Source organism: Betta splendens, chromosome 9 (genome assembly GCF_900634795.4).
Source record: "Betta splendens chromosome 9, fBetSpl5.4, whole genome shotgun sequence".
NCBI classification, from domain to species: Eukaryota; Metazoa; Chordata; class Actinopteri; order Anabantiformes; family Osphronemidae; genus Betta; species Betta splendens.
The window spans coordinates 30,604,677-30,615,881 of record NC_040889.2 but is presented as its reverse complement, the minus strand read 5'-3'; the positions used below and the strand labels follow the sequence as shown (position 1 = coordinate 30,615,881).

At 55.0% G+C, this 11,205-nt stretch overlaps 1 protein-coding gene across 1 annotated transcript in view; it reads left to right on the top strand.

Moving 5' to 3' along the window:
* The window catches only part of LOC114863026 (docking protein 2-like), a 5,398-nt gene extending 2,775 nt beyond the window's left edge, over nt 1-2,623 (top strand). The window contains 4 exon segments of the mRNA XM_055511310.1: nt 546-715; nt 827-1,072; nt 1,254-1,364; nt 1,433-2,623. Of these exon segments, the coding sequence (XP_055367285.1) occupies nt 546-715; nt 827-1,072; nt 1,254-1,364; nt 1,433-2,236 (1,331 nt within the window). The 3' untranslated portion in view covers nt 2,237-2,623.
* The last annotated feature ends 8,582 nt before the right edge of the window (nt 2,624-11,205 follow it).

Here is an 11,205-nt window from a genome sequence, read left to right as displayed (position 1 = left end):
AGATGCAGAAATGTTTTGTATGTACATTTTCAGAGCCAGTTGTCAAAGCGTGTTGTATCATGGAAACTGTGTGTGTGAGTTCCTGCTGCGGTTGTGTGTGTGTGGTGTCACACTGCTGTAGTGACCGGCGGCTGCAGGACGAGCTCAGCTTTTATCTTCACAGGACAAACTTCCTGTTTCACAACAGAAAGCAGCTCAGAAGGAAGTTAAACGATCAATACTGCACCATGGAGGTACCAAGTACAGAGCCTCTGATGATGGGGGCAGTGTGGTACTACAGTACGTAACGCCAGCACAGTGCTACGCAACCGATCCCGATCTGTTAGCTGTCTGGGCCCAGCAGATGCGTGTGGAGCGTGTGGAGCAGCAGTAACATGTTAGTGTAGAATCGAGGTCGGGGCTGCTTCCCCACATCCTCAGCAGCTGCACAGCACACAGTTGTGAGTGGTTCTTCCATCAGACGCCTCTGCCACCACTAGGGGGCGGCGCCGCTCGAGGATGCTCAATATTACACAGGAATTTGACAGAGCTGCTGTGTGTGTCAGTGCGGGACTTCAAGGTGTGTGTTCGGAGGACGGAGGCGTCTGACCGCTGCAGACTGAAGGGAGACCGCGTCTTGCGAACAGACGCTGAGGCTCTGCAGCTGCTGGACAAGACAGGAGGAGTTGTGTTCACATGGCCCTACAAATACCTGAGGCGCTTCGGCCGAGACAAGGTGACACACACAGAACCATAAGTAGAGCCACACACAACTACACATTCCTCAGTATCCTCTTTGTTGTTACACATTTATTGGCTTCGATGTTGACTCTATTCCTCTGCACAGTCCACCTTCTCATTCGAGGCGGGTCGGAGGTGTGAGTCTGGGGAGGGGAACTTCGAGTTCGACACCAGACAGGGGAACGCCCTGTTCCAGGCTGTGGAAGCAGCTATCAACCTGCAGAGGATCTCCCTCCCTCACAGACAGACCTCCGGTGGTGGGCCGTCCCTGGAGCCTGGCCCGGCCCAGAGCAGGACGCCGCCGCCACCACCTCAGACCCGCAGCCATATCCCACAACCCCCCACAACTCAGGTCAGGACAAGCTCCAGCTCCTCCGTGTGCTACAGCAGGACAGGGCAAGAGAGAAAGGCCCAGGAAACCGAGATCAACCTTTCAAATTAAGGCTAGAATAGACAGACGAGTTAAGGGATTCCACAGAAGAAGACTTTTCAGATACTGTTCAATCCAGAATGTAACGTGTGTTTGCGTGCAGGTGACTGATGGCGTGTACAGCACGGTGGCCGAGCATCCGGCAGCTCTGGCACTTCATCACAAAGACAAGGACGGATCCAATGGCGCACAGCAGCAGCATCGTCCTCAGATGGTGGGAGGTGTGCTGGATCTGTTTTTCTGAGCACTTCACTTTCTCACTGTCTCCTGGTTTCTTTGCAGTCTCGACTGGACCCTCCAGTGGACAAAGTGCTGACCGGGGTAAAAAGTCTGACTCTGGACACTCGCAGTGGCCTTGCTCCTCGTAAAAACCAGGTCAAGATGATCTCCAGCTGCCCTTTGCCCCATGCCGAGCCCAACTCCAACCCAGGTACAGGCACAGGTCCCAGTGCCACCATCGCCTCCAGCTCCTGCCTCAGTCCAAACCCTGAGGACATGTACTCCCAGATCACCCTCCCAACCCCCGAGCGAGGCACCAAGAGGGAGCGGAGAGGGGAGAGAGGAGGCACCCCGCCTGTAGTCCACCCAGAGCCAGAATACTCGCTCCCCTTCGACACCATCGCCACAAACGTCATGGTAAACACCCTAAACTCCCATCAGTCTCCTCTGTCCACGCCTGGTGCCGACACGCTCTACGACAGCATTGACGACATGAGGATCCGAAACGTCTTCAATGTCAACAGCTTCGGACCCACATACGGAAAAGTGGAACACATCTACGATGAGCCGGAAGGCTGTGCAGCACCACCTGTGCAAAACCCCCACCCCTCAGTGTACGATGACCCCGAGGAGATGAGAGGCGACGCCTGGAGGCTCATGGGTACAGCCGCCGACCCAAAAGGTCACGAGTACCCGTACGATCCCAGAGTGGACGACTATGCCGTCCCCAAGCGACCACAGAGGGTCTTTCCTATCCGACAGAGCACCAAAGATGAGGACGATGAAGTAGAGGATGAAGAGCAGCAGCAGAAGGAGGAGGAGCATAGCATTTCACCCTACAACAACTTGATGGTTAAAATGGTGTAAAGCTTTAGATAGCATTCAGTCGGGAGCTTGTCCTGCTCATCAGCGGAAAGACACACAGCTTGTGTCTCTTCATCTCTCTGACAACATCATCTCATATTTTATAGACAAGGCTGTTATCTGAGCCATTTTTTGTTGATTTCGGGTGTTTGGTTAGAATCAGCCAAGCATGAAAAGGATCCACACTGAGACATGTGCAAGAAAATCAGAACTAAGGCCTCTGATCCCAAAGTGTCAATGAAGGCACCACAACCTCAGCTCTCACTTCATTTGTCTGATTGTGATGTGATTATCATTACCATACAGAGACATTCATTTACTAAAGCTGTGACAGATCACTGAGATGCCTGTACAGAACCTGAACGTATGAAATAAACATCCTTCATCCAGCTTTAAGATTTAATGTAGCAGTTTAGACACCAACCTGCAAATACACACTGACCACCCCCGCTCATGAACCTCCAGCTAACCCTGCAGCGCCAAGGCGTCCCTCTAACGGACCCTTGCAAACCACACATTTGGTTCCTTAACCTCCAGGGGCCTCATGTACAAAGACTTGTGTAGATTCCTACTAAAGTTGTTGTAAGGTTAAATCCAGAAAACTGCGTAAGTACAGATGTATCAATCGCTACTAAGTCCAAATTTACGCATGTTTCTTTTGTACTTACCAATCAACGAAGAATTGAGTGCAGGTGAATGAGTAGCAGACTCCTCCTGTGACACGCCTTTATATAAAATGTTAATTAATTTAAATGCTTCCAGCATTCACTGTACTGAGATTCTAGTCTCAGCTACAGAAACCATTCAACTATCAAAACGTGCAGCTTTTTAAGAAGACACTGACTATTATTTTTCTCATTTATATCTTTCATATTTTTCAATTATATTTTTAATTATTCAATTATTAAGCTGTCAACTATTCAACTACTAATCTATTGTTCAGCTTTTTAATATCTTTAATAGTTTCTGAGTTGTAGCAGTTTAAGCATAGGGTGGTTTTTGAGGAATTCTTGTTTTTTTTCTTTAATGTGTATAGCGAGAGAGTGTAAGTGTCAGGTTTTCGTTCTTGGTTTTATTTTGAAAGGACTCTGTTCATTTGGCCACATTATCATGTCTTGGGTTTTCTAGTTTCCATTTCCGGTTTTATTTTGGTAATCTCCCGGTCTCTGTTTTGTGTTCTAGCTTCACTTCCGGGTTATGTCACGTCACAGCTGTTCTTGTTTCACCCGGTCATTATTCACACCTGCACGTTATCAGTAATCGAGTCCCGTTGTATTTAACCACCACCTGTGTCCTCAATTCCCCGCCAGATCGTCGTTTGTGTGTCCTGAATATCCCGAGTTCCCTGAGTTCCTGAGTTTCCGCGTTCTAGTGTTTCGTGTCCGTGACCCTCGGTTGTACCACCATCTGTAAGCGAACCTGGACTAACTACCTACCGTGAGTTTTGCTTTACCCCTGCCTGTACTTTTGCCGTGACCACCTGTGTACGAACCCTGCCTGTCTACTGGACCTGAGATCGCTTGCTCCCCGTCTGTGTTTAAATCCGAGATTTTTTGTGTATGACCTGGACCTGGACCTTACTCTGCTTATTGCAATAAACCCGTGTTTAATCACTATCCTGCCTCGGTGCTGTGCATGTGGGTCCTTTATCTGCCGTTCCGTGACAGAACGATCTGGCCAGCTTGGACCCAGCCAGCACTCAGCCTCCGGTCAGGTCAGTGACTGTTTTTTCTCGCTTCTTTTTTTTTTTTTTAACGGCGAGTATTATTCTCCCGAGGGAGTATGGAGTTCACCTGCGCCGAGCTACCCAGCGACCTACGTGTTTATTTTAAGATCCTTGGTGGCAAGGAGGTGGCAATATTGACGCTGGAGGACGATGACAGCGCGTTAGAGCGCCCCAGTGTTCGTCGCCTCTATGAGCGACTGTGCGCGAGGTTCGATGAGTTAAGCGACGCGCTCCGCACCACGCCAGCGCCGGTCGCACCGCCGATGGTTTCGGTTTCCTCCTCCCAGCCCCGTCGCACCGCCGTGTCTGCACCGACCTGCCCAGCTCCATGTTTGTTCCGCTGGGAGGATTTCCTGCACTCATGCGGCCCCCCGTCTCCAGTTCAGCCGCGCGCTGTTCAGTCTCCAGTTCAGCCGCGCGCTGTTCAGTCTCCAGCTCAGTCGTGTTTTGCCCAGTCTCCAGTTCAGTCGTGTTTTGCCCAGTCCCCAGTTCAGCCGTGTTTTGCCCAGTCCCCAGTTCAGCCGTGTTTTGCCCAGTCCCCAGTTCAGCCGTGTTTTGCCCAGTCCCCAGTTCAGCCGTGTTTTGCCCAGTCCCCAGTTCAGCCGTGCTCCGCTCAGGCTCCAGTCGCCGTTCAGCCTCGCCACGCTCAGGTTCCAGCCCCAGTCCAGTCGAGCCCAGCCCAGTCGAGCCCAGTCCGGGCTCTAGCCCCGCTCCAGTCGAGCCCAGTCCAGTCGAGCCCAGTCCGGGCTCTAGCCCCGCTCCAGTCGAGCCCAGTCCAGTCGAGCCCAGTCCGGGCTCTAGCCCCGCTCCAGTCGAGCCCAGTCCGGGCTCCCGTCCAGTCGAGCCCAGTCCAGGTTCCCGTCCAGTCGAGCCCAGTCCAGGTTCCCGTCCAGTCGAGCCCAGTCCAGGTTCCAGTACAGTCGAGCCCTGTCCCAGTACAGTCGAGCCCTGTCCCAGTTCAGTCCAGTCACGCGCAGGTCTTGTCCCAGTCGGAGGACACCACCTGTCGAACGGGTGCTAGGCACACCCGATCAGGCCCGACGTCTGCTCCGTCGAGCTCGGCGGTGGCAAGCAGCCAAGCCGGCTCCGGAGTAGACGCCGTCTCAGTCGCTGCCGGCTCTAGTGAGGAGCCTGAGAGCAGCGCCGCCGGCTCCAGTGGGGAGCCTGAGAGCAGCGCCGCCGGCTCCAGTGGGGAGCCTGAGAGCAGCGCCGCCGGCTCCAGTGGGGAGCCTGAGAGCAGCGCCGCCGGCTCCAGTGGGGAGCCTGAGAGCAGCGCCGCCGGCTCCAGTAAGGACGCCACTCCAGTTCCTGTCGGCCAAGTAGAGGTCGTTCCTGTTCCTGTCGGCCAAGTAGAGGTCGTTCCTGTTCCTGTCGGCCAAATAGAGGTCGTTCCTGTTCCTGTCGGCCAAGTAGAGGTCGTTCCTGTTCCTGTCGGCCATGTTGCGGCCGTTCCAGTTCCTGTCGGCCATGTTGCGGCCGTTCCAGTTCCTGTCCCAGTCCCTGTCGGCCATGTTGCGGCCGTTCCAGTTCCTGTCCCAGTCCCTGTCGGCCATGTTGCGGCCGTTCCAGTTCCTGTCCCAGTCCCTGTCGGCCATGTTGCGGCCGTTCCAGTTCCTGTCACCCTCGGAGCCGCAGCGCTCGCCGGCCTCCAGGAGGAGGCCGCGCCTGCTGCAGCTCCTGCGCACCTCCAGGAGGAGGTCGCGCCACCTGCAGCTCCTGCGCACCTCCAGGAGGAGGCCGCGCCAGCTGCAGCTCCTGCGCACCTCCAGGAGGAGGTCGCGCCAGCTGCAGCTCCTGCGCACCTCCAGGAGGAGGTCGCGCCAGCTGCAGCTCCTGCGCACCTCCAGGAGGAGGTCGCGCCAGCTGCAGCTCCTGCGCACCTCCAGGAGGAGGTCGCGCCAGCTGCAGTTCCTGCGCACCTCCAGGAGGAGGTCGCGCCAGCTGCAGTTCCTGCGCACCAGCGGCGTCCTCCTTGGACCACCGCGACGAGAGAGCCGGAGCCGAGCCGCCAGGAACCGATGCAGGTGCGGCCGGAGCCGAGCCGCCAGGAACCGATGCAGGTGCGGCCGGAGCCGCGACGGGCGCGACCTCCTCCTGGAGGTGCGCAGGAACTGCAGCTGGCGCGACCTCCTCCTGGAGGTGCGCAGGAACTGCAGCTGGCGCGACCTCCTCCTGGAGGTGCGCAGGAGCTGCAGCTGGCGCGACCTCCTCCTGGAGGTGCGCAGGAGCTGCAGCTGGCGCGACCTCCTCCTGGAGGTGCGCAGGAACTGCAGTTCCTGCGCACCTCCAGGAGGAGGTCGCGCCCGTCGCGGCTCCGGCCGCACCTGCATCGGTTCCTGGCGGCTCGGCTCCGGCCGCACCTGCATCGGTTCCTGGCGGCTCGGCTCCGGCTCTCTCGTCGCGGTGGTCCAAGGAGGACGCCGCTGGTTCCTGTCTCTCGTTGCGGTGGTCCAAGGAGGACGCCGCTGGTTCCTGTCTCTCGTCGCGGTGGTCCAAGGAGGACGCCGCTGGTTCCTGTCTCTCGTCGCGGAGGTCCAAGGAGGACGCCGCTGGTTCCTGTCTCTCGTCGCGGAGGTCCAAGGAGGACGTCTCCACGTCTGTCTTCGCCTCTGGTTCCTGCCTCGTCTCCACGTCTGTCTTCGCCTCTGGTTCCTGCCTCGTCTCTGGCTCTGCTGCCGGACTGGTGGCCTCGCCCTCGGCGCAGCCTGCTGCTTGGATGGCGCTGCCTCCTGCGGCGCCGTCCGCCTCGACTCCTCAACCTCCTGGATCAGCGTCCGCCAGGAGGACATCGCCGTTCGGGGGGGTCCCCGTGGACGCTGGCCCAGCCCAAGGGCACTGGGTGTGCCCCCCTGCCTCAGCGGCGGCTGGGCAGGATCTCGCCGCGTCTCCACCCGCCTTAAGAGGGAGCAGCGAGACGTCGTTTCTGTTATCCATGCACCCTGGACTTCTCTCATGGACTTTGTTCTTGTTTCGTGGACATTAACGTTGGTTTTCTTTGATTATGAGACTTGTTCTTTGTTTTTCTGGTCTGTCTGTGTTCGGGCGTGAATTTTGTTTGACGGGGGTTCCCGTTTTGCCCTCCCCCGGTCCGCCCTCCGCCCGCCCTGTCTGTGTTCTGTGCGGGTTGTTTTTGGTTCTGACCCTCCTCCGGTCCTCCCTCCACCCACCCTGCTTGTCTGCCTGGAAGGGGAGGGATTCGGTCCCTCCTCCTGTGACCACCCTCCGCCCGCCCTGGTTCGGGGGGGGGGCTTCTGTGGGCGCCGTGGAAGACGCCCTAGAGGGAGGGGTACTGTCAGGTTTTCGTTCTTGGTTTTATTTTGAAAGGACTCTGTTCATTTGGCCACATTATCATGTCTTGGGTTTTCTAGTTTCCATTTCCGGTTTTATTTTGGTAATCTCCCGGTCTCTGTTTTGTGTTCTAGCTTCACTTCCGGGTTATGTCACGTCACAGCTGTTCTTGTTTCACCCGGTCATTATTCACACCTGCACGTCATCAGTAATCGAGTCCCGTTGTATTTAACCACCACCTGTGTCCTCAATTCCCCGCCAGATCGTCGTTTGTGTGTCCTGAATATCCCGAGTTCCCTGAGTTCCTGAGTTTCCGCGTTCTAGTGTTTCGTGTCCGTGACCCTCGGTTGTACCGCCATCTGTAAGCGAACCTGGACTAACTACCTACCGTGAGTTTTGCCTTACCCCTGCCTGTACTTTTGCCGTGACCACCTGTGTACGAACCCTGCCTGTCTACTGGACCTGAGATCGCTTGCTCCCCGTCTGTGTTTAAATCCGAGATTTTTTGTGTATGACCTGGACCTGGACCTTACTCTGCTTATTGCAATAAACCCGTGTTTAATCACTATCCTGCCTCGGTGCTGTGCATGTGGGTCCTTTATCTGCCGTTCCGTGACAGTAAGAGCATGTTTTTTAAGCCAGGAATTCTCTCCTTAACTCATCAGAGCAGCCACAATTTTTACTCTATGAACATATTTTTTCACTCAATGTCTTCTTTCTGTTTCTGGTTAAGCCATCAAACCTATACTTTAGTCTGTATCTGCCTTCTTATTGTGCAAAGAAACTGTGCGCACCCCCAAAAAACATCCTGTCTTCAACATCCATACTAGTGGGTGGATTAATGTAGAGACTCCCTATTAGTTGCTGAGTCAGGGGTCAGATCGTCGTCTCCTTCACCTCCATCTGTTTTAGTGACCCTTTGGTGGTAAACTTCGGTTCGCGTCCACTTGTCCACTGAAGGTTGAGTCATGTGAACTACATTTCTTCTTTTCAGTAGAAACGTTTCACCATCAATCCAGGTGGCTTCTTCAATCTGAAAGACGTTGGTTGAAGGCCACACATTTATCCTTCAGTAAGGTTTTCCCCCTCCCACCTTTAACAACACAAACTTGGAGTCATCAGGACCCTGAATCACAGCAGAGAACATCCCCACTACCCCTAGGAACAGCGGAGGAATCTGGTCTTACTTACATGAGCGGTATTTCGGAAAAGCTGAGCAGGATTTATGGGAACTACCTGAACTTGTTTTGTTCAAACCCAATAATACACTCAGAAGAAGATATAAGAAGAGCAACATAGTTTATGCAGTCCAGTGCAGTGAAAGGTGTTCAGAACTGTACACTGGAGAAACCAAACCGCCGCTACACATACTGTAGAACTACACTACACATCTTTGAAGATATGTTCTCTCTGTCTCTGGATAGGCAGGCAGGCAGGCAGGCAGGCAGGCAGGAAGACAGGCAGGAAGACAGGCAGGAAGACAGATATACAGACAGATATACAGTCAGCCAGGCAGGCAGGAAGAAAGACAGATATACAGACAGATATACAGGCAGGCAGGCAGACAGGCAGGCAGACAGGCAGGCAGGAAGACAGGCAGGAAGACAGATATACAAACAGATATACAGTCAGACAGGCAGGCAGGCAGGGAGGCAGGCAGGCAGGCAGACAGGAAGACAGACAGGAAGACGTATATACTGTACAGATATACAGGCAGGCAGGCAGACAGGCAGGCAGGCAGGCAGGCAGGAAGACGGATATACAGACAGATATAAAGTCAGACAGGCAAGCAGGCAGGCAGACAGGAAGACAGGCAGGAAGACGGATATACTGTACAGACAGATATACAGACAGGCAGGAAGGCAGGAAGACAGGCAGGAAGACAGATATACTGTACAGACAGATATACAGGCAGGCAGGCAGGAAGACAGACAGGAGGACAGATATACAGACAGATATACAGTCAGACAGGCAGGCAGGCAGGCAGACAGGCAGGCAGGCAGGCAGGCAGGCAGGAAGACAGACCGGAAGACGGATATACTGTACAGACAGATATACAGGCAGGCAGGCAGGAACACAGGCAGACAGGCAGGCAGGCAGGAAGACAGGCAGGAAGACAGGCAGGAAGACGGATATACTGTACAGACAGATATACAGGCAGGCAGGCAGAAAGGCAGGAAGACGGATATACAGACAGATATACAGGAAGCCAGGCAGGCAGGCAGGAAGACAGGCAGGAAGACCGATATAGAGACAGATATACAGGCAGGCAGGCAGGCAGACAGGTAGGCGGGCAGGCATGAAGACAGGCAGGAAGACAGGCAGGAAGACAGATATACAGACAGATATACAGTCAGACAGGCAGGCATGCAGGCAGGCAGGCAGGCAGGCAGGCAGGCATGCAGGCAGGCAGGAAGACAGACAGGAAGACGGATATACTGTACAGATATACAGGCAGGCAGGTAGGCAGACAGGCAGGCAGGCAGGAAGACGGATACACGGACAGATATACAGTCAGACAGGCAGGCAGGCAGGCAGGCAGGAAGACAGGCAGGAAGACGGATATACTGTGCAGATATACAGGCAGGCAGGCAGGCAGGCAGGCAGGCAGACAGGCAGGCAGGCAGGCAGGCAGACAGGCAGGAAGATAAATATACAGACAGATATACAGGCAGACAGGCAGGCAGACAGGCAGGCAGGAAGACAGGCAGGGAAACAGATGTACAGACAGATATACAGGCAGACAGGCAGGCAGGCAGACAGGCAGGCAAGCAGGCAGGAAGACAGATATACAGGCAGGCAGGCAGACAGGCAGGCAGATATACAGACAGATATACAGGCAGACAGGCATGCAGGCGGACAGGCAGGAAGACAGGCAGGAAGACGTATATAATGTACAGATATACAGGCATGCAGGCAGGCAGGCAGGAAGACAGATATACAGACAGATGTACAGGCAGACAAGCAGGCAGATATACAGAGAGATATACAGACAAATATACAGGCAGACAGGCATGCAGGTGGACAGGCAGACAGGCAGGCAGGAAGACAGGCAGGAAGACGGATAAACTGTACAGACAGATATACAGGCAGGCAGGCAGGCAGGAAGACAGATATACAGACAGATATACAGGCAGACAGGCAGGCAGGCAGGAAGACAGGCAGGAAGACAGGCAGGAAGACAAATATACAGGCAGACAGGCAGGAAGGCAGGCAGGCAGGCAGGCAGGCAGACAGGCAGGAAGACAGGCAGGAAGACCGATATACAGACAGATATACAGGCAGGCAGGCAGGCAGGTAGACAGGCAGGCAGACAGGCAGGCAGGAAGACAGGCAGGAAGACGGATATACTGTACAGGCAGGCAGGCAGGCAGGAACACAGGCAGGCAGGCAGGCAGGCAGGAAGACAGGCAGGAAGATAGGCAGGAAGACGGATATACTGTACAGACGGATATACAGGCAGGCAGGCAGAAAGGCAGGAAGACGGATATACAGACAGATATACAGGCAGGCAGGCAGGCAGGCAGGCAGACAGGCAGACAGGCAGGCATGAAGACAGGCAGGAAGACAGGCAAGAAGACAGATATACAGACAGATATACAGACAGATATACAGTCAGACAGGCAGGCAGGCAGGCAGACAGGCAGGCAGGCAGGCAGGAAGACGGATATACAGACAGATATACAGTCAGACAGGCAGGCAGGCAGGCAGGCAGGCAGGCAGGAAGACAGGCAAGAAGGCAGATATACTGTACAGATATACAGGTAGGCAGACAGGCAGACAGGCAGGCAGGCAGGCAGACAGGCAGGAAGACAGGCAGGAAGACAGATATACAGACAGATATACAGTCAGACAGGCAGGCAGGCAGGCAGATAGGCAGGCAGGCAGACAGACAAGCAGGCAGGCAGGCAGACAGGCAGGCAGGCAGGCAGGCAGGCAGGCAGGCAGGCAGGCAGGC